The 24,769-nt window shown below is 54.7% G+C and overlaps 2 protein-coding genes across 2 annotated transcripts in view; both read left to right on the top strand.

Annotated features, from left to right (window-relative positions):
- The first annotated feature begins 4,691 nt into the window (after positions 1-4,691).
- Positions 4,692-22,985, top strand: PADI2 (peptidyl arginine deiminase 2). The gene is made up of 16 exons (XM_040084395.1): positions 4,692-4,798; positions 7,356-7,542; positions 7,623-7,692; positions 7,838-7,899; positions 7,979-8,096; positions 8,612-8,737; positions 11,428-11,606; positions 11,772-11,875; positions 11,957-12,068; positions 12,141-12,248; positions 15,512-15,663; positions 17,543-17,687; positions 18,320-18,413; positions 19,783-19,868; positions 21,441-21,569; positions 22,752-22,985. The coding sequence occupies exons 1-16, from the start codon at positions 4,692-4,694 to the stop codon at positions 22,983-22,985; spliced, it is 2,013 nt and encodes a 670-aa protein (XP_039940329.1).
- A 1,278-nt stretch (positions 22,986-24,263) lies between these two features.
- SDHB (succinate dehydrogenase complex iron sulfur subunit B) overlaps positions 24,264-24,769 on the top strand; it is a 37,738-nt gene continuing 37,232 nt past the window's right edge. Inside the window, exon 1 of the mRNA XM_040084396.1 lies at positions 24,264-24,362. Coding sequence (XP_039940330.1) covers positions 24,288-24,362 — 75 coding nt within the window. The 5' untranslated portion in view covers positions 24,264-24,287. The remainder of the gene's footprint in view (positions 24,363-24,769) is intronic.

The raw sequence follows: 24,769 nt of genomic DNA, 5'->3' as shown, positions 1-24,769 counted from the left end.
TTAAGTTTTATTTAGGGTTTCTTTGGGTTTTCTTTAAGTTTTCTTTGGGTTTCTTCAGATTTTCTTTGGGTTTCTTTGGTTGTTTTTTTTTTTTGGTTTATTTTGGGTTTCTTTGAGTTTCTCTAGGTTTCTTCAGATTTTCTTTGGGTTTCTTTGGGTTTTTTTTTTTTTGGGGTTTATTTTGGGTTTCTTTGAGTTTCTCTAGGTCTCTTCAGATTTTCTTTGGGTTTTCTTTAGGTTTTCTTTTGGTTTATTTTGGGTTTCTTTGGGTTTCTTTAGGTTTTCATTGGGTCCTTCAGATTTTCTTTGGGTTTCTTTTTGTTTATTTGGGGTTTCTTCAGGTTTATTTAGGGTTTACTTTGGTTTTCTTTGGGTTTACTTTGGGTTTCTTTGGGTTTACTTTGGGTTTATTTGGGGTTTCTTTTGGTTTATTTAGGGTTTCTTTGAGTCTCTCTAGGTTTCTTCAGGTTTTCTTTGGGTTTACTTTGGGTTTCTTTGAGTTTCTCTAAGTTTCTTTAGGTTTTCTTTGGGTTTTCCTTGGGTTCTTCAGATTTTCTTTGGGTTTCTTTAGGGTTTCTTTAGGTTTTCTTTGGGATTATTTTGGGTTTCTTTAGGTTTTCTTTGGGTTTCTTTAGGTTTTCTTTGGGTTTCTTTGGGTTTCTTTAGGTTTTCTTTGGGATTATTTTGGGTTTCTTTAGGTTTTCTTTGGGTTTCTTTAGGTTTTCTTTGGGATTATTTTGGGTTTCTCTAGGTTTCTTTGAGTTTCTCTAGGTTTCTTTAGGTTTTCTTTGGGCTTCTTGAGGCTTCTTTGGTTTTCTTTAAGCTTTTTTTAGGTTTTCTTCAGGTTTCTCTGGGCTTCTTTAGGTTTTATTTTGATTTATTTCAGTTTTCTCTAGGTTTCTTTGGGTTTCTTTAGATAACTTCAGGTTTTTTAGGTTTTCTTTAGGTTTTCTTTGGGCTTCTTGAGGTTTTTTGGTTTTCTCTAAGTTTTTTTAGGGCCTCTTTAGGTTTCTTTCAGTTTATTTTGGTTTTCTTTAGGTTTCTTTAGGTTTTCTTTTGGCCTCTTTAGCTTTTCTTTTGGTTTCCTTTCGATTTCTTTGGGGCTCCTTTGGGTTTTCTTTTGGCCTCAGCCGTGTCTCCGCTCCCACCTGGGAGCCGGGAAAAGCGCAGGAGAGAGGACTGGGAGTGGGAATTGGGGAAAAGCCGGAATTTGGGTTGGAGTGGAAAAAACCCGGAGCACCCAGAGCACCACAGATCTGCCTGCCCCACAGATCTACCCACCCTGCCCCACAGAGCCTGCCCTGCCCCACAGAGCTCACCCTGCCCCACAGATCTACCCGCCCTGCCCCACAGAGCCTGTCCTGCCCCACAGATCTGCCCTGCCCTGCCCCACAGAGCCTGCCCTGCCCCACAGAGCTCACCCTGCCCCACAGATCTGCCTGCTCTGCCCCACAGCTCCAGCCCTACCCCACGGCTCCAGCTCTGCCCCACAGATCTTCCCACAGCAGCAGCACAGCCCCAGCTCCGCCCCACAGATCCCCACAGATCCCCAGATCTGCCCCAGCTCTGCCCCATAGGTCTCCCCACAGCAGCAGCACAGCCCCAGCTCCGCCCCACAGATCCCCCCACAGATCTCCCCACAGATCCCCGTCCCCGTTCCCAGCTCGTTCCCTCCGCCCCGGGCCGCTCTCGGCCGCTCGGCACGGCCCAAGGTGACCCCGGCTCCCTGCCAGCCCCGAGCGGGCACCGGGAACAGCGGATCTCCCGGGAATCCCCTGGGAATCCATCGGGAAAGCCTCGGGAACGCCTTGGGAAAGCCTCGGGAATCCCTCGGGAATTCCTCGGGAGCGGCTGGATCTCCCCCTGGCTCCTGGGGATTCGGCAGCCGGGCGTTCCGGCAGAGCAGCTCCCGGCCCGACCCGGGTTAAAAACCCCCGGGAATCCTCAGATCCACCGGGAAACCACGCCACACATCCAGGGATAAACCGGGATCGCTCCCAACGCCGGCACAGCCGTGGGACGGATCCATGGGAAAACAGAATTCCGATGAAATGATCCCAATTCCCATGGAAATGATCCCTGCTAAACTCAGATTCCCAACCCCAAACTTCCCAGCTCCTGGCCCGGATGCTCACCCGGAATATTCCTCTGCATAATCCTGGAATTATTTTCACTGGAAGGGCTTTAAATCCCTTCCCACTCCCGCTCTTTCCATGGAGGGATTCCAGGGGGAGGATGATCCCTAAAAAGTCCAAAAACATCCATTGCCCAGCCCCTCCCACCCCTCAGCTCCAGTGGAATATATCTCAATTCCAGTGGAAATTACCCCAATTCCAATGGAAAATATCCCCACTCCAATGGAAATTTTCCCAATTCCAATGAAATCTTCCTAACTCCAATGAAAACATCCCAATTCCAGTGGAAATTATCCCAATTCCAGTGGAAATTACCCCAGTTCCAATGGAACCATCCCAATTCCAATGAAGCCATCCTAATTCCAATGAAACCATCCCAATTCCAGTGGAAATGATCCCAATTCCAACAAAACCACGCAATTTCCAATCGAAATGATCCCAATTTCAATGAAATTGTCCCAATTCCAGTGGAAATTATCCCAATTCCGGTGGACGTGATCCCGATTTAGGTCAGATTCCCACATGGAGCCAGCCCTGAACTTCCCAGCTCCTGGCCCCGGTATCCATCCAGGATACTCCTCAGCACAACCCCGGAATTATTTGGGCTGGAAGGGCTTTAAATCCCATCCCATTCCCCGTTTTTCCATGGAGACGATCCCCAGGAATCCCAGGAACCTCCGTCCCCATGGAGGGAAGCCGGGGCTGGGGAAGGGAAGCCCGAGAGGGACGGAAATAAGGAACATCCACCCGAGCCCTGCTGCTAATTGCTTGTGGCTTCCAGAATCCAGGCAGCAGTTTGGGCTGGAAAATGAATATTTAGCCGGGCGTTAATAAACGCTGCGAACCCCGCGTGGGCGGGAATTGCTCCCGACGCGCTCCGGGGTGACAAAACCAGCTCCCGGCTCCCTGCAGCAGCCGCTGCTTCCCAGTTTCCCTTTGAAAATAAGCGGGGGGAAAAAAAAAAAGGAGAGTTCTGCTCTTGCCTCGGGGCTGGGAAAGCGGGAGCAGGCAGGGATTTTCCTTAGAGAGCAGAAGGAGAGAGTGAAACGCACTGCAGGGATGCGGCCAGATCCCAAAATAAATCCTCCTTGGGGATCCCAGGTTGGGGTCAGGGCGGTGAGCGGGGATCGGGAGCTGCGGACAGCTGGGGGGAGCTCCTCGCCCGGGGCTGGGAGACGGCTGGGCTGGGGCCAGCTGCCCTCCGTCCATCCCTGTCCGTCCCTGTCCATCACTGTCCCTCACTGTCCGTCCCTGTCCATCCCTGTCCATCCCTGTCCATCCCTGTCCCTCTCTGTCCCTCACTGTCCATCCCTGTCCATCCCTGTCCCTCCCTGTCCCTCACTGTCCATCCCTGTCCATCACTGTCCATCCCTGTCCATCCCTGTCCATCACTGTCCATCCCTGTATGTCACTGTCCCTCACTGTCCATCCCTGTCCATCACTGTGTCCATCCCTGTCCATCCCTGTCCATCCCTGTCCCTCTCTGTCCATCCCTGTCCATCCCTGTCCCTCTCTGTCCATCCCTGTCCATCCCTGTCCCTCTCTGTCCATCCCTGTCCATCCCTGTCCCTCTCTGTCCATCCCTGTCCATCCCTGTCCCTCTCTGTCCATCCCTGTCCATCCCTGTCCCTCCCTGTCCCTCTCTGTCCATCCCTGTCCATCCCTGTCCATCACTGTCCGTCCCTGTCCATCCCTGTCCATCCCTGTCCATCCCTGTCCATCACTGTCCCTCCCTGTCCATCCCTGTCCATCCCTGTCCCTCTCTGTCCATCCCTGTCCCTCTCTGTCCATCCCTGTCCCTCTCTGTCCATCCCTGTCCATCCCTGTCCCTCTCTGTCCATCCCTGTCCATCCCTGTCCCTCTCTGTCCATCCCTGTCCATCCCTGTCCATCCCTGTCTGTCCCTGTCCGTCCCTGTCCATCACTGTCCATCCCTGTCCATCCCTGTCCATCCCTGTCCATCCCTGTCCGTCCCTGTCCATCCCTGTCCATCCCTGTATGTCACTGTCCATCACTGTCCATCCCTTTATGTCACTGTCTGTCACTATAGGTCACTTTCCATCCCTGTCCGTCCCTGTCCATTCCTGTCCATCCCTGTCCCTCCCTGTCCATCCCTGTCCATCCCTGTCCCTCTCTGTCCATCCCTGTCCCTCTCTGTCCATCCCTGTCCCTCTCTGTCCATTCCTGTCCATCCCTCTGCCTCTCTGTCCATCTCTGTCCCTCCCTGTGTCCATCCCTCTCCCTCTCTGTCCATTCCTGTCCATCCCTCTCCCTCTCTGTCCATCTCTGTCCCTCCCTGTGTCCATCCCCATCCCTCCCTGTCCCTCCCTGTCCCTCCCCGTCCCTCCCCGTCGCTCCCTCCCACCCCCAGATCACTTTCAGGGCTTTCCGAGGGTCCAGCCCAGCCGCCCGCTCGCTCCGATTCCACCCCAGCGCCGAGAGCTCCGGGAGCAGGAGCCGCAGGAGGCGGCCGGGCCGGGGGAAGGAGCGGCAGGGCTCCGCGGGGCAGGTCCCGGGGCAGGTCCCGGTGCAGTTCCCGGTGCCGGTCCCGGTGCCCATGGCCGCGGAGATGCCGGGGGAGCCCCGCACGCTGCGGCTGCAGCACGGGAACCGCATCGAGGCCCTGTGCGTGCTGGGCGGCCACATCCGCGCCGACGTCTTCGGGTGAGAGGGACCCCAAAGCTTCCCTTCCTCCTCCTTCCCCGCCGCTTTCCCTGCCGAGAATCCCCGCTCCTCATTTTCCCTCCCGTTTTCCCGAACCCGCTGGGCAGCCGCGTCCGTGAGAGGGAGCCCCACAAAACCTCCTCGGCTGCGCCACCTTCACCTTTCTCCTCACCTTTCAACCCTGCTTTTCCCTCTGGGAATCCCTGCTCCTCATTTTCCCTTCTACACATCCCCGCTCCTCCTTTTTCCTCCTGCTTTCCCAAACCCCACAGCTGCTGCACAGCTACACCAACATCCACGGATGAGTGGGACCCCCAAAATCCTTTCCTCCTCCGCCTTCACCTTTCCCTTCTGGTTATCCCTCTGGGAGTCCCTGCTCCTCGTTTTCCCTTCTGCAAATCCCTGCTCTTCATTTCCCTTCTGCAAATCCCTGCTCCTCGTTTTTCCTCTTGTTTTCCCAAACCCCACAGCTGTTGGGCAGCTACACCGATGTCCACGGATGCGTGAGACCCCCAAAACTATCTCTCCTCCTCCACCTTCACCTTTCCCTTCTGATTATCCCTCTGGGAATCCCTGCTCCTCGTTTTCCCTTCTGCAAATCTCTGCTCCTCGTTTTCCCTTCTGCAAATCCCTGCACCCCCTTTTTCCTCCTGTTTTCCCAAACCCCACAGCTGCTGGGCAGCCACGTCCACGCCGATGTCCACAGGTGAGAGGGAGCCCCAAAATTTCCTTTCCTCCTCCCCTTGCTTTTCCCCCTGTCTATCCCTCTGGGAATCCCTGCTCCTCCTTTTTCCTCCTGCTTTCCCAAACCCCAGAGCTGCTGCGCAGCTACACCGACATCCACGGATGAGTGGGACCCCCAAAATCCTTTCCTCCTCCGCCTTCACCTTTCCCTTCTGGTTATCCCTCTGGGAATCCCTGCTCCTCGTTTTCCCTTCTGCAAATCCCTGCTCCTCGTTTTTCCTCCTGCTTTCCCAAACCCCACAGCTGCTGCGCAGCTACACCGACGTCCACGGATGCGTGAGACCCCCAAAACTATCTCTCCTCCTCCACCTTCACCTTTCCCTTCTGATTATCCCTCTGGGAATCCCTGCTCCTCGTTTTCCCTTCTGCAAATCCCTGCACCCCCTTTTTCCTCCTGTTTTCCCAAACCCCACGGCTGCTGGGCAGCCACGTCCACGCCGATGTCCATAGGTGAGAGGGAGCCCCAAAATTTCCTTTCCTCCTCCCCTTGCTTTTCCCCCTGTCTTTCCCTCTGGGAATCCCTGCTCCTCCTTTTTCCTCCTGTTTTCCCAGACCCCAGAGCTGCTGCGCAGCTACACCGACATCCACGGATGAGTGGGACCCCCAAAATCCTTTCCTCCTCCGCCTTCACCTTTCTCTTCTGGTTATCCCTCTGGGAATCCCTGCTCCTCATTTTCCCTTCTGCAAATCCCTGCTCTTCATTTCCCTTCTGCAAATCCCTGCTCCTCGTTTTTCCTCCTGCTTTCCCAAACCCCACAGCTGCTGCGCAGCTACACCGACGTCCACGGATGAGTGGGACCCCCAAAATCCTTCCCGGTCTGACCCGCGGGGGTCAGCAGGTCCAGGGGCGCCTCGGGAAGCTGCTGGAGAGCAGGGGGGTGAGCAGGAGCCCGGGGAGGGACGGCAAAATGAGGGAAGAACACAAAATCTCGTGACCAAAACCTTGGGAAAGCGGGAAATCCCCACAGCGCCAGCCCTGCTTCCCTGAAACAAAGCCAGCGCTGAACCTCGGGGTAATCATTCCCCCCAAGGGAGGAGAGAAGGTGAAAAGCTCATCCCGGGCTCGGTTCTGGTCGGTGCTGCTGATGCAGATCCCAGCCTCGATCTTCCGGCCAAGCAGCGCAGCTCCAGCTCCCCTGGCACCTCTCCAGGCCAAATCCCTTCCCAGCGGGATCCCCAGATCCAAGGAACCAGGAAGCCAAACCAGTTTTTCCATGCGTAATTAAAAGCAATTTAAGGATTTAAGGAACACCCAGGCGGGAGCAGAGCAGCCCTCGGATTTCCTCCCCCCCTTGCCGAGGGTGAGGGTTTGGTGGGACCAGCGGCATCCGAGAAACCCGACCGATGCGAGGTCTCGGGTGTCGGGGCCGAGAGCCCAAAAATAATCACCTGGAAAGGCAGGGAAATTCGGGAAAAGGAGCCAGGAGAGGGGACGAGCAAGGGCACACGGGGCTGGGAGCAGGGCAGCGCTGGCAGCTTTGGGGCTGGATAAAATCCGCCCAAAACCAGAGTTTCCCATGGAAAAGGCTCTCAGAGGGGCGCTTTGCGGGGTTGTTAAACGCCGTGCAGGAAAATAAACAGGGATTTCTCCGTGGAAGCGCAAAGCCAGGTCGGTTGGGATCGTTACAGATCCTCACCCACAGCTGCAAACACTCCCAGGGCAAACCGGCCCTGAAGCCGGGCTGATCCCAGTTCCAGCGGAGCAGGGCTGGAGGGTGCCGGCGGTGAGCGTGGCGACGCCGGCGCGCCCGGTCCCGGTGGGAACGCCGCGCTGGGCCTGCAAACCCCTGAAAGCGGGGGACGTTTCCCGCAGGGCGGCCCCCGCCGGGGCGGTGGCGTTCGGCGTGAAGCACACGGAGGGGGTCAGCGTGGACGTGCTGCTCCGCGGCCGCGCCGAGCCCGAGGCCGCGTCCGGCGCGGGCGCGCGGTGGCCGCTGGACGAGGGCACGGCGCTGAGGTTCAGCATGAGCCGGGCCAGCTCCGAGGTCAACGACAACAAGGTGAGGAGCGGGGGTCCCCGGGAGCGGGAGCTCGGCACGGGGAGAACGTCCCGGCCCAGCGTGGCACTCGCGGTTTGCAGGTCACCGTCAGCTTTTACGCGGAGGGAGGGAAGCCCATCAACCAAGCCGGAGTGTTCCTCACCGGCGTCGGTGAGTCCGGAGCTCCCGCGGCCCGTCCCTGGCCCTCGGCGCCTGGGGCGGGGATGGGGACGGCAAACCCGGGTTTGCTGGGTCTGGGGGTCCGGGACCCGATCCCCTCGCCGTGCCCGGGGCTGAGGCGGCTCCGTCCCCGCAGGGATCTCCCTGGACGTGGACGCGGATCGGGATGGAGTGGTGGAAAAGAACAGCCCCAACAAGGTACCCCAGGCTCCCCACCCCTGGGAACGCCCCGGGGCTCGGTGGATCCCGAGCTCGCTGAGCCCCGGGGCTGCTTTAGGGGAGCTGGGCCTGGGGGCCCGAGGGACACGGGGCCATCCTGCTGGTCAGCTGTGACAAGGAGCTCCCCTCCGTTCCGCCCTCCGACTGCGACGGCCAGCAGGTGTTCAACAGGGAAGGTAACGCTCCCCAAAATCCCCCGTCCCCAGAGCACACACCGTCCCCTCTCCGTGACCTTTCCCGAGAGGGAGCCGGCCCGGGAGCCGGCCGCTCCCCACCAGCTGCTGAGCAAGCTTCCCACGTGGGGATTTCTGTGGGATTAACGCCGCGCCAACCCACTGGAGCCGGGCGAACGGCCGAGGTTCCAGGGCTGGCAGGGCGCGGGCCGGGGATGCTCCACGCAGGTGAGAGGAGCGCGGGGCGAGGCACGAGGCCGGCGGCCAGGAATCCGCCCACGCGTTCCTGGAAAACCCAACCCACGCGGAGCCGGGGCCCGGAGGCGCGCCGAGGTCACGGGCCGCGCCGAGGACGGGCAGGAGGAGGGAAAAGGGCACCTGGGTCATGGGGCACAGGCTCTGCTCTGCCAGGGTGCCCGGGCCGGCGGCGAGGGAAGAGCGGGGCTCCCGGGAAGGAGACGCAAAGCCCGGGAGGGAACGTGGGGAGCGGCGCCCGATTGGCGTCCGTTTGCCCGCAGATTTGCTGGACATGGCTCCGATGGCGCTGAGGACGGAGGGGCCCCAGCGCCTGCCCCGCGGGTACGAGATCGTGCTCTCCGTCTCTGTCAGCGACGCCGACAAAGTTGGGGTCTTCCACGTGCAGAGTAAGGCCTTCCTCACCTCCTGCTCTGCCTCTTCCTCACCTCCTGCTCTGCCTCTTCCTCACCTCCTGCTCTGCCTCTTCCTCACCTCCTGCTCTGCCTCCTCCTCACCTCCTGCTCTGCCTCTTCCTCACCTCCGGCTCTGCCTCTTCCTCCTCTGCCCCTTCCTCTCCTCTTGTTCCCCTTCCTCTCCTCCTCTGCCCCTTCCTCCTCTTCCTCTGCCCCTTCCTCTCCTCCTCTTCCTCTTTCTCCTCTTCCTTTTCCTCTTCCCCTTTCTCCTCTCCCCCTTTCTCCTCTTCCCCTTTCTCCTCTCCCTCTTCCTTTTCTGCCCCTTCCTCCTCTTCCCGTTCTTCCTCCACGCCTTCCTCTTCTTCCCCATCTTCCCCTTCCCCTTCCCCTTCCCCTTCCCCTCCCTCCTCCTTCCCGATGGTTTTGAGGTCCCCTTTCCTTCCCATCCCTGACTTTGCCCTCTCCACACTCCTCAGACCGTGCCCCCAACGTCCCTTCCCCATTTTCCCCCATTTCCTCCCATTTCCCCCCCATTTCCTCCCATTTCCCCCCCATTTCCTCCCATTTTTCCCCATTTCCTCCCATTTTCCCCCAGCTGGGACTTTTTCAGAAAATGGAATAATTTCCATTAAAAATAAGGATAAATAGAGAGATAAATTGGGATCTTGTTCAGAAAATGGAACAATTTCCATTAAAAATAAGGATAAATAGAGAGATAAATTGGGATCTTGTTCAGAAAATGGAACAATTTCCATTAAAAATAAGGATAAATAGAGAGATAAATTGGGATCTTGTTCAGAAAATGGAACAATTTCCATTAAAAATAAGGATAAATAGAGAGATAAATTGGGATGTTTTTCAGACAATGGAATAATTTCCATTAAAAATAAAGATAAATAGAGAGATAAATTGGGACTTTTTCAGAAAACGGAATAATTTCCATTAAAAATAAAGATAAACAGGGAGATACATTGGGATTTTGTTCAGAAAATGGAATAATTTCCATTAAAAATAAGGATAAATAGAGAGATAAATTGGGACTTCTTCAGAAAATGGAATAATTTCCATTAAAAATAAGGATAAATAGAGAGATAAATTGGGACTTCTTCAGAAAATGGAATAATTTCCATTAAAAATAAAGATAAATAAAGAGATAAATTAGGACTTTTTCAGAAAATGGAACAATTTCCATTAAAAATAAGGATAAATAGAGAGATAAATTGGGATTTTGTTCAGAAAATGGAATAATTTCCATTAAAAATAAGGATAAATAGAGAGACAAATTGGGACTTTTTCAGAAAATGGAATAATTTCCATTAAAAATAAGGATAAATAGAGAGATAAATTAGGACCTTTTCAGAAAATGGAACAATTTCCATTAAAAATAAGGATAAATAGAGAGATAAATTGGGATGTTTTCCAGACAAAGGAATAATTTCCATTAAAAATAAGGATAAATGGATTATTTGGGATTTTTCCGGACGATGGAGTAATTCCCAGCTGCCAGCAGGGCTGGGGTGTCGAACTGGGGGTCACCCAGCCTGCTCCAGAGCACAGCCTCTCCTCACTCCTCACTGCGGGCACCGGGATTTATTTTCTGGGAATGAAATCCCTCGCCCAGCCTGGAACGTGCCGTGGAGGGGCTCGGGCTCGTCCCTCCGCGCAGAGGGAGTCCGGGGCATCGAGCTCCCGTGGAGGAGCAGAACCTCCGTGAGATCTCCTTCCCAAGGGCCGCTCCATCCAAAGAAACGCCGGCCTGTGACAAAATTCCGGCTGCCTGAACTCCCGCCTCGGGGTGCCTCTCACAGCTGGATCTCCTCAGGGATCTGAGGGATCTGATCCCGGCCGTCCCGCAGAGATGCTCCCCAAAAACTCACGGGGAGCCTCGGGAAAGCTGTGAGGGAGCTGGAAACGCCCTGGGTTTGAAAAGGGAATTTCTGGGTGGAAGCACCCCCGGGTCTCCCTGCTCACTTTTCCCGGTCTGTATATTTGGGTTATCCCTGGGAATAACCATGTCCTCGGGCACGGAGGGAGAGGGGGGAGCCGTGAATCCCGAGGGAACAGCTGTGAATCCCAAGGGAACAGCCGTGAATTCCGAGGAAATGGCCGTGAATTCCGAGGAAACAGCTGTGAATTCCAGGGAAACAGCTGTGAATCATGAGGAAACAGCTGTAAATCCCAAGGAAACAGCTGTGAATTCCGAGGAAACAGCTGTAAATCCCAAGGAAACAGCTGTGAATCATGAGGAAACAGCTGTGAATTCCAAGGGAACAGCTGTGAATCCCAAGGAAACAGCTGTGAATCATGAGGAAACAGCTGTAAATCCCAAGGAAACAGCTGTGAATTCCGAGGAAACAGCTGTAAATCCCAAGGAAACAGCTGTGAATCATGAGGAAACAGCTGTGAATTCCAAGGGAACAGCTGTGAATCCCAAGGAAACAGCTGTGAATCATGAGGAAACAGCTGTGAATTCCAAGGGAACAGCTGTGAATCCCAAGGAAACAGCTGTGAATCATGAGGAAACAGCTGTAAATCCCACGGAAACAGCTGTGAATTCCAAGGGAACAGCTGTGAATCCCAATGAAAGAGCTGTGAATCCCAAGGAAACAGCCGTGAATCCTGAGGGAACAGCCGTGAATCCCGACAAACCTGGGGATTTCCCCGTTTTCCCGTTCCCCCGGCAGATCCCTTCTTCGGGCAGCGCTACACGCGGGTGCTGGGCGGCCGGAAGCTCTTCCACACCGTGCCCTACCCCGGCGGGGCCGCCCAGCTCGACTTCTTCGTGGAGGGGCTGCGCTTCCCGGACGAGACCTTCTCCGGGCTGGTGTCCATCCACGTCAGCCTCCTGGAGCCGCTGGCCGAGGTCGGGAACTCCCGGGAGCTCCCGGGAACGGGGCAGATGGGAGGCCGCACCCGGGAGATTTGGGATGGAGAGCGATCCCACGAGCCGATCCCAAACGTGACCCCAGGGGAGGAGTTGGGGGGGAATGGCGCGGGAACGTCCCAGATTTCCGCGTGGCTCCCGCAGGGCATCCCCCGCTCGCCCATCTTCACGGACACCGTGGTGTTCCGGGCGGCGCCGTGGATCCTGACCCCCAACACCTTGGCCCCGGTGAACCTCTTCGTGTGCAGGTACGGGCGGCGCCGCCCCAGCCCGGCCGGTCCTGGGGCCGGGAACAGGGAATTTCCATCCTTTCCGTCCTTCTCCTCCAGCATGAAGGACAACTACCTGTTCACCAAGGAGATCCAGAGCCTGGTGGCCAAGGCCGGCTGCAAGCTGAAGGTTTGCTTCGGCTACACCAACCGCGGCGACCGCTGGATGCAGGTAGGGGGGCTCCGAAAACCGGGAGAACCCTTCCCTGCCGGCGCCCCACGCGGGATTTCCTCTCCTCCCCAGGATGAGATCGAGCTCGGCTACACCCACGCTCCCCACAAGAGCTTCCCGGTGGTGCTGGACTCCCCTCGGGAGAGAGGGATGGAGAAACTCCCCGTCAAGGAGCTGCTGGTGAGAGCAGGATCCCTGCGTTTCCCTGCGGAGCAGCTCCGGGGGGTCGTGCCCAGCCCGCGTTCCCGTCCCCAAAATCCTCCTTGCCCTCGGCTCCCCGCGTGGAATTGCCTGGAGAATGAGAGCAGGACAGCTGGGCGTGGAGATTCGCCCCCAGCCAGCTCCAGCCCCTCATCTCGCCCCTCATCCGGCCTCCCGCACATCCCAGCCCTCCGGAACACCTCTGATCCCGGGGAAAGGAGGAGGCGATTCCCCTGGGAGTGAAAGGCCCCTGCCGAGCTCTGGGATGGGATTTCTCCTCCCTGAGCATCCCAGGGATGGGCTGCGTTTTCCCTTCCTCCTCCGGGCCTGGGAATATCTGGCAGCTTCCGAGCAGGAGAGGGAAGGGAAGCAGGAGAGGGTCAGTTGATTTCCTCGGAAGAGAATGGGATGCAGCCAGCACCAGGAACATCCCCGTGGGCTCCTTGGCCGAGGAAAAGGGCCAGGGCAAGCCTGGGATGGGCGTTTTGGGAGAGCCCAGCACGGAAAAAAGCTGGATTGGGCGATCCCTTGGAGATATCCCCAGGGGAGAAGGGCAGGACACCCCCAGGCAGCCACGGCCCCGGCAGGAACGGGAGACGAGGACAAATCCCAGCTTTTGTCCCTTTGGGGACGGCTGGGGGCTTTGGGGAGCGCTGAATTCCATCGTTTCTCATGCCTGGCATGGGAACATCCAGTCCCGGGCTGATCCAGCGAATCCGCGCGGATCTGCCCTCTTTAGGAATTGTTCTGCCTCGTATTTAGGGCAGCAATTTCAGCCTTGGGAGCTGCTAACACATTATCCTCCAATTTCTGCTTTGAAGCCGGCCCTAATCCCCAGCCCGACCTTTCCAATCTCATTTTCCAGCTAGGAATACTTAGCCCGACGCCACGGGCACGGGTCAAGCCCTGAGCCCCTGGAAGCCCCTGCCAGGGAAAAAGGAGACGGGAGGGAATTATCCCCTCAAAATCATCGTGGAACTGATAGGACTTGGATGTGACCCGCAAACCTGGGATGAACCAGAGCCCTGACAGTTGAAACCGGGCGGGCTCCGTGGATTTATTAAACTGAAATGAGTCGGGAGCAGGTGGTTGGTGCTCAGGCCCTCGCTCAGCACCCGGAGAAAAAGGGATCTGATCCCGGCCGTCCCCCAAAACGCACCCCAAAACGCACGGGGAGCCTCGGGGGAAGCTGGAAACCTCAGCACCTCCGAACAGCCACGGCGCAAAGCGGGAATTCCTGGGTGGAAGCACGCCTGGGTGTCCCCGCTCCCTTTTTCCCGAGCTGTATATTTGGGTTATCCCTGTGGAAACCCAACCCTGAGAAGCGGCTGGGGTTTAACTCAGACCCCCCGGGCGCCCGATCTCAGCCCAGGGGCTGCGGTGGGCTCGGGGCCCGCGCCCGCTCGCACCGGAGCGCGACGGAAAGTGGGACGTGCTCCCGTCCCCGCCGGTTCTGCCCTGGTTTCAAGGCTCCCTCGGGCACACGGAGCCCAGCGCTGATGGCCCCCGCGCTGCTTCTCCAACCCCAGATATAGTAACTCCTGGAAATCAGGCCTTAAGCGGGATTTAAGTGCCGGCAGCCCTCGGGGTGGCTCTGAGCCCAGGGCAGAGTCACCCCGAGGGGCCAGAGTCACCCCAGAGCCAGCCAGGAGCTTCACTCCAGGGCTGCCTAATTAGCTTCATGTGGGCACTTAAACCTGGGCTTAATGTAGGCATTTAAACCTTGGCTTAATGTGAACACTTAAACCTTGGCTGGGGAGAACAGAGGAGAGCTGGTTCTGCTTAATGTGGGCACTTAAACCTTGGCTGGGGAGGAGAGCTGGTCCTGCTCCATGTGGGCACTTAAACCCGGGCTTAATGTGAACAGTTAAACCTTGGCTGGGGAGAACAGAGGAGAGCTGGTCCTGCTCCATGTGGGCACTTAAACCTGGGCTTAATGTGAACAGTTAAACCTTGGCTGGGGAGGAGAGCTGGTCCTGCTTCATGTGGGCACTTAAACCTGGGCTTAATGTGAACACTTAAACCTTGGCTGGGGAGGAGAGCTGGTCCTGCTTCATGTGGGCACTTAAACCTGGGCTTAATGTGAACACTTAAACCTTGGCTGGGGAGGAGAGCTGGTCCTGCTTCATGTGGGCACTTAAACCTGGGCTTAATGTGGACAGTTAAACCTTGGCTAGGGAGAACAGAGGAGAGCTGGTCCTGCTTCATGTGGGCACTTAAACCTGGGCTTAATGTGAACAGTTAAACCTTGGCTGGGGAGAACAGAGGAGAGCTGGTCCTGCTCCATGTGGGCACTTAAACCTTGACTTAACACGAACATTTAAACCTTGGTTTAATGCAGACACTGAGTCCTTGGCTGGGGGTGACAGAAGGCCCTGTGCAATGTGAGCATTTTCAAACCTTGGTTTAATGTGGACACTTAAACCTTGGTTTAATGCAGACACTTATACCTTGGTTTTATATGAACATTTAAACTTTGGTTTAATGCAGACACTTAAACCTTGCCTTTATACGAACATTTAAACCTCAGTTTAACATGATCCTTTAATCCTTGGCTGGGGATGGCAGAGGGGATCTGGCCCTGTGCAATGTGAACATTTTTAAACCTTGGTTTAACGTGGACACTGAGTCCTTGGCTTTATATGAACATTTAAACTTTGGTTTAACGCGGACACTGAGTCCTTGGCTTTATATGAACATTTAAACCTTGGTTTAACATGATCCTTTAATCCTTGGCTGGGGATGGCAGAGGGGATCTGGCTCTGTGCAATGTGAATATTTAAACCTCGGTTTAATGTGGACACTGAGTCCTTGGCTTTATATGAACATTTAAACCTTGGTTTAATGTGAACCTTTAATCCTTGGCCGGGGACGGCAGAGGGGATCTGGCTCTGTGCAATGTGAATATTTAAACCTCGGTTTAATGTGGACACTGAGTCCTTGGCTTTATATGAACATTTAAACTTTGGTTTAACGCGGACACTGAGTCCTTGGCTTTATATGAACATTTAAACCTCGGTTTAATGTGAACCTTTAATCCTTGGCCGGGGACAGCAGAGGGGATCTGGCCCCGGCTCCAGCCCTGCCCTCTGCTCCCGGGTGTTCCCGATTATTCCCGCACCTCCTGGACCCCGAGAGCCTTCTCCTCCCTCCTTCCCCGCGCCCTCGCCGTCCTCTCCCACCCCGCAGGAGGACAAAACCCCGGGAGCAGCGGGGGCTCCGGGCGGCTCCTCTTTTCCCAGGGCCCCGATTTCGGCTACGTGCTCCGGGAGCCCCTCTTCGAGGCCGTGGCCAGCCTGGACTCCTTCGGGAACGTGGAGGTCAGCCCGCCCGTCTGCGTGGCTGGCAAGGAGTATCCCTTGGGAAGGATCCTCGTCGGCAGCAGCTTCCCCGCGTAAGAGACCGGGGAAACGCAGATTTGGGGGGGGAAAAAACACGGATTTGGGAGCGAAGCCTCAGCAGGAGCCCTGAAATGCCACCAAGGTCGGGTTAATTGGGTTAATTAGACCCTGCCTGAGCAGGGTGGGGGCTCCCAGGTTCGGCCACCTGGGTGGCAGATTATAGCCGAGCATCCAGGGAGATGTTGATGGGAATGTCCCCAGTCCAGGAATCCAGGGAGATGTTGATGGGAATGTCCCCAGTCCAGGAATCCAGGGAGATGTTGATGGGAATGTCCCCCCAATTTGAGTGTTCAGGCTGATATTGATGGGAATATCCCCCCAGTCCAAGAATCCAGGCTGATATTGATGGGAATATCCCCCCAATTTGAGTATCCAGGCTGATATTGATAGGAATATCCCTTCAATCCTATTGTCCAGGCTGATATTGATGGGAATGTCCCCCCAATCCAAGAATCCAGGCTGATATTGCTGGGAATGTCCCCCCAATTTGAGTGTTCAGGCTGATATTGGTGGGAATATCCCTTCAATCTGATTGTCCAGGCTGAGATTGATGGGAATGTCCCTCCAGTTTGAGTGTTCAGGCTGATATTGATGGGAATAACCCCCCAATCCAAGAATCCAGGCTGATATTGATGGGAATGTCCCTTCAATCCTATTGTCCAGGCCGATGTTGCTGAGAATGTTCCCCCATCCAAGAATCCAGGCCAATGTTGATGGGAATATCCCCTCAGTTTGAGTATCCAGGCTGATATTGATGGGAATATCCCTTCAATCCTATTATCCAGGCTGATATTGATGGGAATGTCCCCCCAATTTGAGTATCTAGGCTGATATTGATGGGAATGTTCCCCATCCAAGAATCCAGGCCTGTGTTGATGGGAATGTCCCCCCAGTTTGAGTTTCCAGGCTGATGTTGATAGGAATGTTCCCCATCCAAGAATCCAGACTGATGCTGATGGGAATATCCCTCCAATTTGAGTATCTAGGCTGATATTGATAGGAATATCCCCTCAATTTGAGTGTCCAGGCCAATGTTGATGGGAATGTCCCCCCAATCCAAGAATCCAGGTTGATACTGATAGGAATATCCCCCCAATTTGAGTATCCAGGCTGATATTGATAGGAATGTCCCCTCAATTTGAGTGTCCAAGCTGATATTGATGGGAATATCCCCCAATTTGAGTATCCAAGCTGATATTGATGGGAATATCCCTTCAATCCAATTGCCCAGGCAGATATTGATGGGAATGTCCCCCCAGTTTGAGTGTTCAGGCTGATACTGATAGGAATATCCCCCAATTTGAGTATCCAAGCTGATATTGATAGGAATATCCCTTCAATCCAATTGCCCAGGCAGATATTGATGGGAATGTCCCCCCAATTTGAGTGTTCAGGCTGATACTGATAGGAATATCCCCCCAGTTTGAGTATCCAAGCTGATATTGATAGGAATATCCCCCCAGTTTGAGTATTCAGGCTGATATTGATGGAAATGTCCCCCCAATTTGAGTATTCAGGCTGATATTGATAGGAATATCCCCCCAATTTGAGTGTTCAGGCTGATATTGATGGGAATATCCCCCAATCCAAGAATCCAGGGAGATGTTGATGGGAATATCCCCCCAATTTGAGTATCCAGGCTGATATTGATAGGAATGTCCCCCCAATTTGAGTATCCATGCTGATATTGATGTGAATGGACCCTTAATTTGAGTGTTCAGGCTGATACTGATAGGAATATCCCCCCAGTTTGAGTATCCAGGCTGATACTGATAGGAATATCCCCCCAGTTTGAGTATCCAGGCTGATATTGATAGGAATATCCCCCCAGTCGGAGTGTCTGGGCCGATCCTGACGGGAATTTCCCCCCAGGTCCGCGGGCCGCAGGATGACCGGGCTGGTGCGGGATTTCCTCTACGCCCAGCGCGTCCAGGCCCCCGTGGAGCTCTACTCCGACTGGCTGGCCGTGGGCAACGTCAACGAGTTCGTCACCTTCGTCCCCACCTCGGACAAAAAGGTACCCCAGAGCCCCGCTGCTGCCCCAGGGCTCCTCCTCGGGGACACCAATCCCGCTGGGAAAACCCCGGAGCTCGCTCCTCCGGCACCCCCAGCCCGTGTTAGCTTGGGCTTCATTCCCCACCCCAAAAGGAGGGATCTGAGCACAAAAAAAAGGGATTTGCTGGGCTGTTAATGAAAGCTAGCAGAACGGGAAAATGCCTGAAAAAGGCATCCAAGAAATTCCAGCCATAAGACTCCCAGGGGTTTGCAGCAGCTCGGCATCTCCCAGAGGTTTTCAGGACGTTTCTCTTCCCTCTCTTGTGGCTTTTCTTGCTTCTGACACAGATTTTTTCCCTCGGGGAAACTGAGCCTTGACCAGGATGGCTCAAAAAAAAAAAAAAAAAAAGGAATATTCATGCCCACATGTTTTCAGAACATTTCTCTTCCCTCTGTCACGGCTTTGGCTGCTTCCCACATAAATTTTTCCCTCAGGGAAACCGAGCCTTGACCTGGATGGCTCAGTAAAGGCATTTCTAGGCCCACAAACACTCCATGGGTCAAACGAGGCGCTGGCCAACAGCGGAGACGCCCGATTTTAAGCGTCTCGTCTTGGTTTTTTCGCGGGAGCTGACCCCGGCCGTGTTCCCGCAGCGATTCCGGATGCTGCTGGCCAGCCCGGCCGCCTGCTACCGGCTCTTCCGCGAGAAGCAGAAGGAGGGACAGGGAGAAGCCACCATGTTCAAAGGCAAGGGGACAGCGCCCGGTGCCACGGCCGGGGCCGCGCGGGGACCTTCTCCCGGCCGCGTGTCCTTCAGCGGGATGCCACCCGCCGCCCCCGGCCTCCTCCGGCCCTATTTCGGGAAAGAGAGTGGGATGGGAGGGATAAAGGCCTCTGCGTGGAGGGGATGTTTGCAGCCCGGGATGGAGCCTCTGGAAATGCCAGCGGAGCTCCAGCACGGAGCAGGACAACTGGCAGCTCTCGTGTCCCCACCAGATTAGAACAGGGTTTTTTTCCTTTTCATTGTGGTTTTGATCCGTGATGGGGTTGGGAGAAGGTCTCTGTATCTCCAAGGATATGGAGTTCCAGAACAGAGCAGGACAGCTGGCGGCTCTCGTGTCCCCCCAGATAAGAACAGGGTTTTCTCCTTTTCCTTCTGATTTTGATCCACGGTGGAGTCAGGAAAAAGTCTCTGTATCTCCAAGGATATGGAGTTTCAGAACAGAGCAGGACAACTGGCAGCTCCCGTGTCCCCCCAGATTAGAACAGGTTTTTTCCTTTTCGTTGTGGTTTTGATCCGTGATGGGGTCAGGAGAAGGTCTCTGTATCTCCAAGGATATGGAATTCCAGAACAGAGCAGGACAACTGGCAGCTCCCGTGTCCTCCCAGATTAGAACCAGTTTTTTTCCTTTTCATTGTGGTTTTGATCTGTGGTGGGATTGGAGAAGGTCTCTGTATCTCCAAGGATATGGAGTTCCAGCATGGAGCAGGACAACTGGCAGCTCCTGTGACCCCCAGATTAGAACCAGGTCTTTTCTTTTTCAATGTGATTTTGATCCATGGTGGGGTCAGGAGAAGGTCTCTGTATCTCCAAGGACACAGAATTCCAGAACAGAGCAGGATAACTGGCAGCTCCCGTGTCCCCCCAGATTAGAACCAGGTTTTTTCCTTTTCATTGTGATTTTGATATGTGGTGGGGTCAGGAGAAGGTCTCTGGATCTCCCAGGATATGGAATTCCAGCACAGAGCAGGACAACAGGCAGCTCCCGTGTCCCCCCAGATTAGAACTGTTTTTTTTTTTTCCTTTTCATTGCGATTTTGACCCATGGTAGGATTGGGAGAAGCTCTCCATATCTCCAAGGGTTCCTCTGGGGTGAACCCAGCCGTCCCAAGCCCAGGGGTGACCCCATGGAGGGGGGATGCTCCGGAGAACCTCAGCGGATTCCCGTGGCAGGAGGATGGATGGCACGACTTTTCCAAGGGGCAGAGATTCCCTCCCCTCAGCTTCCCAAGCTCTGACCCCAGCCTCAGGAAACCCGGAATTTTGTCCGCTTTTTCCATCTCTCTCCCCGTCCTGCCAGCGCTGCTTCACTTTGAGGGCGTTTCTCGCCTTTAGGGTACTCGGGGGCAGACACCAAGCGCGTCACCATCAACAAGGTCCTGGCCAACGACGGCCTGGCGCAGCAGAACCAGTACGTCCAGGTAAGCCCCGAGCGCCGGCGGTGTGATCGGGAGACGCAGAGCAACCCCACGGAGTCGAGATTTCCGCAGGGCAGAGAGTTCCTCCGAGAGAGCCAAAGCTGAGAACCAAAGCGGAGAACCCTCTGCCTGTTTATTTCTTACTTTTTGTACATTTGTGGGTCTGGCTGTGGATTGGCTTCTGGAGTTTTCACCCCTCAGCCAAATGGCCAGACCAACCGTCAGTTACAATTGTTTTCAGGTTAGAAATATGCAAACAAAGGACAGAGAATGAAAAACAAAGGATTTGTTTCTGTTACATGTGTGAGAAAAGGCAAAAACTGCTCCTATTATTGTACAGAAACTAAAAGGTCTGACTCCACCTTATGAACAATCAAAAGGCTTTAAAAAACTCAGAAAAACCAGGGTGACACACGGAGACGAGAGATTTCGCAGGGCAGAGTTGTTCCTCCGAGAGAGCCCAAGGCTGAGCCAAGCCCAGAGCCACTCTGCCTGTTTATTTCTTACTTTTTATACATTTGTGGGTCTGGCTGTGGATTGGCTTCTGGAGTTTTCACCTTCCAGCCTCAGTGGCTGGACCAGCCGTCAGTTACAATTGTTTTCACGTTAGAAATATGCAAACAAAGGACAGAGAATGAAGAACAAAGGATTTGTTTATGTTACATGTGTGAGAAAAAGGTAGAAACTGCTCCTATTATTGTACAGAAACTAAAAGGTCTGACTCCATCTTATGAACAATCAAAAGGCTTTAAAAACTCAGAAAAACCAGGGTGACACACGGAGACGCGAGATTTCGCAGGGCAGAGAGTTCCTCCAAGAGAGCCCAAGGCTGAGCCAAGCCCAGAGCTCCTCTGCCTGTTTATTTCTTACTTTTTGTACATTTGTGGGTCTGGCTTTTTGAGTTATCACCTCTCAGGCAACTGGCCGGACCAGCCGTCAGTTACAATTGTTTTCAGGTTAGAAATATGCAAACAAAGGACAGGGAATGAAAAACAAAGGATTTGTTTATGTTACATGAGTGAGAAAAGGCAAAAACTGCTCCTAATATTGTACAGTAGCTGAAAATGTCTGACTCCATCTTATGAACAATCAAAAGGCTTTAAAAAACTCAGAAAAACCAGGGTGACACACGGAGACGAGAGATTTCGCAGGGCAGAGATGTTCCTCCGAGAGAGCCCAAGGCTGAGCCAAGCCCAGAGCCCCTCTGCCTGTTTATTTCTTACTTTTTGTACATTTGTGGGTCTGGCTGTGGATTGGCTTCTGGAGTTTTCACCCCTCAGCCTCAGTGGCCAGACCAACTGTCAGTTACAATTGTTTTCAGGTTAGAAATGTGTAAACAAAGGACAGAGAATGAAGAACAAAGGATTTGTTTCTGTTACATGTGTGAGAAAAAGTGAAAACTGCTCCTAATATTGTACAGTAGCTAAAAAGTCTGACTCCACCTTATGAACAACCAAAAGGCTTTAAAAACTCAGAAAAACCGGGGTTTCATGTCGGCGGCCGGGGCGGCGCGGCACCAACCCCGCGGGGAGTGGGGAACTCGGGCCCCTCCCTGCTCCTCCCCGTCCCCCGCAGCGCTGCGTCGACTGGAACAGGGACATCCTCAAGAAGGAGCTGGGCTTGCTGGAGGAGGACATCATCGACCTGCCGGCCCTCTTCAAGCTGGACAAGCAGGGAAAAGCCGTGCCCTACTTCCCCAACACGGTAAGGAGGGGCTCCCCCCAAAAAAAAACACGGCTGGGTCAGCCAGGGTGAGTTCACAGGGTTCTCCTGGGGAAGAAAAGTCTAGAAAAGGGAAAGGTCTGCAGATAAGCACGGGTCTGACGCAGCTTGGTGGCTTTGGGGTTCTGAGGCAAAACGCTTCCAAAGAGGTGAAATTGAAAGGTGAAAAGCACATTTTCCTAAAAGTCTTCCCAAAAAATCTCCCCAGCTGCCGTGAGAAAGGGAATATTTCCAGCCAGGCATGGATAAACACAGGTCTGGCACAGCTCGGTGGCTTTGTGGTGCTTGCAGTGGGGTTTTGAGGCAAAACGCTTCCAAAGAGGTGAAATTGAAAGGTGAAAAGCACATTTTCCTCAAAGTCTTCCCAAAAAATCCCCCCAGCTGCCTTGAGAAAGGGAATATTTCCAGCCAGGCATGGATAAACACAGGTTTGACACCGTTTGGTGGCTTTGGGGTTTTGAGGCAAAACCCTTCCAAAGAGGTGAAATTGCAAGGTGAAAAGCCCATTTTCCCCAGTTTTCCCCCCAAAACCCCCGCAGCTGTCTAGAGAAAGGGAATATTTCCAGCCAGGCGTGGATAAACACAGGTCTGACACAGTTTGGTGGCTTTGGGGTTTTGAGGCAAAACCCTTCCAAAAGCGCTGAAATTGAAAGGTGAGAGGCACACTTTCCTTAAAGTATTCCCAAAAAATCCCCCCAGCTGCCTTGAGAAAGGGAATATTTCCAGCCAGGCATGGATAAACACGGGTCTGACACAGCTTGGTGGCTTTGTGGCGCTTGCAGTGGGGTTTTGAAAACCAGTGGTGAAACTGCAAGGGGTGAGGTGCGATTTAACGACAAAAAAGGGGGAATCCTGTTGGATTTGGAGTCCCGAGAGAGGGCAGCTGCAAACAGCAGTGCTGAGGCGGGCGGAGGAGGGTGATCAGCGTCTTTCCTTAGGCTTCATCCATCCCGACACCGTTGGTGTCACCCCGCAGGTCACCACGATCGTCCTGGGCAGGGACCTGGGCATCCCTGAGCCCTTCGGTGTCACCCATTCTCACACCCCTGTCCCCTGGTGTCACCCTGCAGGTCACCATGATCGTCCTGGGCAGGGACCTGGGCATCCCCGAGCCCTTCGGTGTCACCCATTCTGACACCCCTGTCCCCTGGTGTCACCCCACAGGTCACCATGATCGTCCTGGGCAGGGACCTGGGCATCCCCAAGCCCTTCGGCCCGGTGGCGGGCGGCGAGTGCTGCCTGGAGCGGCGGATCCGCGCGCTGCTGGAGCCGCTGGGGCTGTGCTGCCGCTTCCTGGAGGACGTGTCCTCCTACCACGGCAGCCTGGGCGAGGTGCGCTGCGGCACCGGCGTCCAGCGCCGGCCCTTCGCCTTCAAGTGGTGGAACTTCACGCCGTAGCCAGGCCTCCTCTTCCTCCTCTTCCTCCTCTTCCTCCTCTTCCTCCTCCTCCTCCTCCTTTTCCGCCTCCTTCCCCCTCCGTCTTTGCCCCCAGAGTGTGTTGCTTGAGATTTGCTTAATAAATGAATTTGCTGTGAGGACAAAGCTGGGGGATCAAACGATTGTGGGGAATAACCGGGAGGGAAGCGCTCAGAGGGGTGAGGAGCGTCACCGAAATCCTCCGAATTCGCCTCTAGCCCTGCTTCTGTAGTGTTGGGGAGTCAGGAGTTACTTTAGTCCCAGCCAGGGTTTGTGTGTGGCTGACAGAGCTCCAGCCTCCACGTCAACAGAAAATGTTTTCATTTATTTACATGCTTTTTTAACAAAGAAATTACTGGTCATGGGTTCTAATAATCCTCTTCATTGATTAGCATTCTGTCCACTATCGGTTATTGATTTCTCACTCTCCGTGCTAAGCTAGGCCACATTCTTTAGTTCTTTTATCTTCTTTTTGTCATCTTTTCCAATTGGGGATCCCCAGCTTTCCAGGCTCAATCTCCTCTGTAGCTTCTGCGTACTCCAGTGTCCTTAAAGGGCCATAAATTTAAGATCCCAGATGTCCAATCTTCAAATCCCTTTGGCTTTTTTGAAGCGTGTCAGGGCTAGCTCTAACAAACTCAAGGTTTCAGTGATTTAATGATCAAAGTAGAAGTAAGAGTCTGTGAAGAAGTTTTGACTTGTGCTGGCTGAAAGTGGGCACTGCTTACGAGTAATCATAACAATTAATTAGGAACAGTTAGGAAAGTTACAACATTTCCAACAGGGGGGAGTTGTTTTGGCAGGGGCTCTCCGGGAAGGTTTGGAGTCCCCATCCCTGGAGGTGTCCAAGGATTGCCTGGATGTGGCACTCAGTGCTCCGGGCTGGGGACAAGGTGGGGATCAGTCACAGCTTGGACCTGAAGGTCCTGGAAGGACCGTGGAGAGCTTTTCCCACCTTAATATCTTGGGATTCTTTGCTCCCCAGCACACACTGTTTGCCCCATTGGTGTTGGTCCCCTTGAGGAGGAGGATGGCAGCACAGGTACCTCCATGCAAAATAATGATGTTGGGAACTAATGGAGAGAAAACAAGGGGAATTTAAGAAAGAAAAATGGGGATTTAGGCGTCCCGCCCCCGCCGCATGTCCCACAGGGCGCGCCACACCCAACATGGCGCCGGCCCTGAGGTCGCCGCCACACTCAAAATGGCGGGCACCCCTTCCCGTCAGCGCACAACATGGCGGCGGGGGCGCTTCCGGGCCGGGCGGAAGTTCGCAGCGCCAAGATGGCGGCGGCCGCGGTCGGAGTCTCCTTGAGGCGCGGAGTCCCCGCACGGCTCCTGCGGGCCGGGCCGCGGGCGGTGAGGGGCCGCGGCCAGCGCGGGGGCTTCGGGGGCTGGGAAAGGAGGGAGGCGAGGCGTGGCAGAGGCGGCCGGGGGGCTGCAGGGGTCCGGGATGGGGCTGGGAGAGAAAGGGGGCGAGCTGAGGGGGAGAGGGAGCTGTGGGGAGGGGGCTGGAACTGGAGTGTGGGACCTGGAAGGGGCTGTGCGGGAATTGGGGATGGGCAGGAGGGGAGAGCTCGGGAAGGGGCTGAGAGAGGGTGGGGAAGGGGCTGGGGGCAGGAGGACGTGAGGTAAAAGATGGGAAGGGTGGGTGGGAGAAAAGAGGGGACAGGAGCTGTGGGGAGGGGTCGGGAGAGGGCCTGTGGGATCGGGATGGGCTGTGCGGGAATGGGGTGGGCAGGGGGAAGAGGGTGGGATGGAGAGAG

The sequence above is a fragment of the Hirundo rustica genome, chromosome 22, assembly GCF_015227805.2.
Source record: "Hirundo rustica isolate bHirRus1 chromosome 22, bHirRus1.pri.v3, whole genome shotgun sequence".
Lineage (NCBI taxonomy): Eukaryota > Metazoa > Chordata > Aves > Passeriformes > Hirundinidae > Hirundo > Hirundo rustica.
The sequence above is the reverse complement of the archived record's forward strand: the minus strand, read 5'-3'. Positions and strand labels throughout refer to the sequence as shown.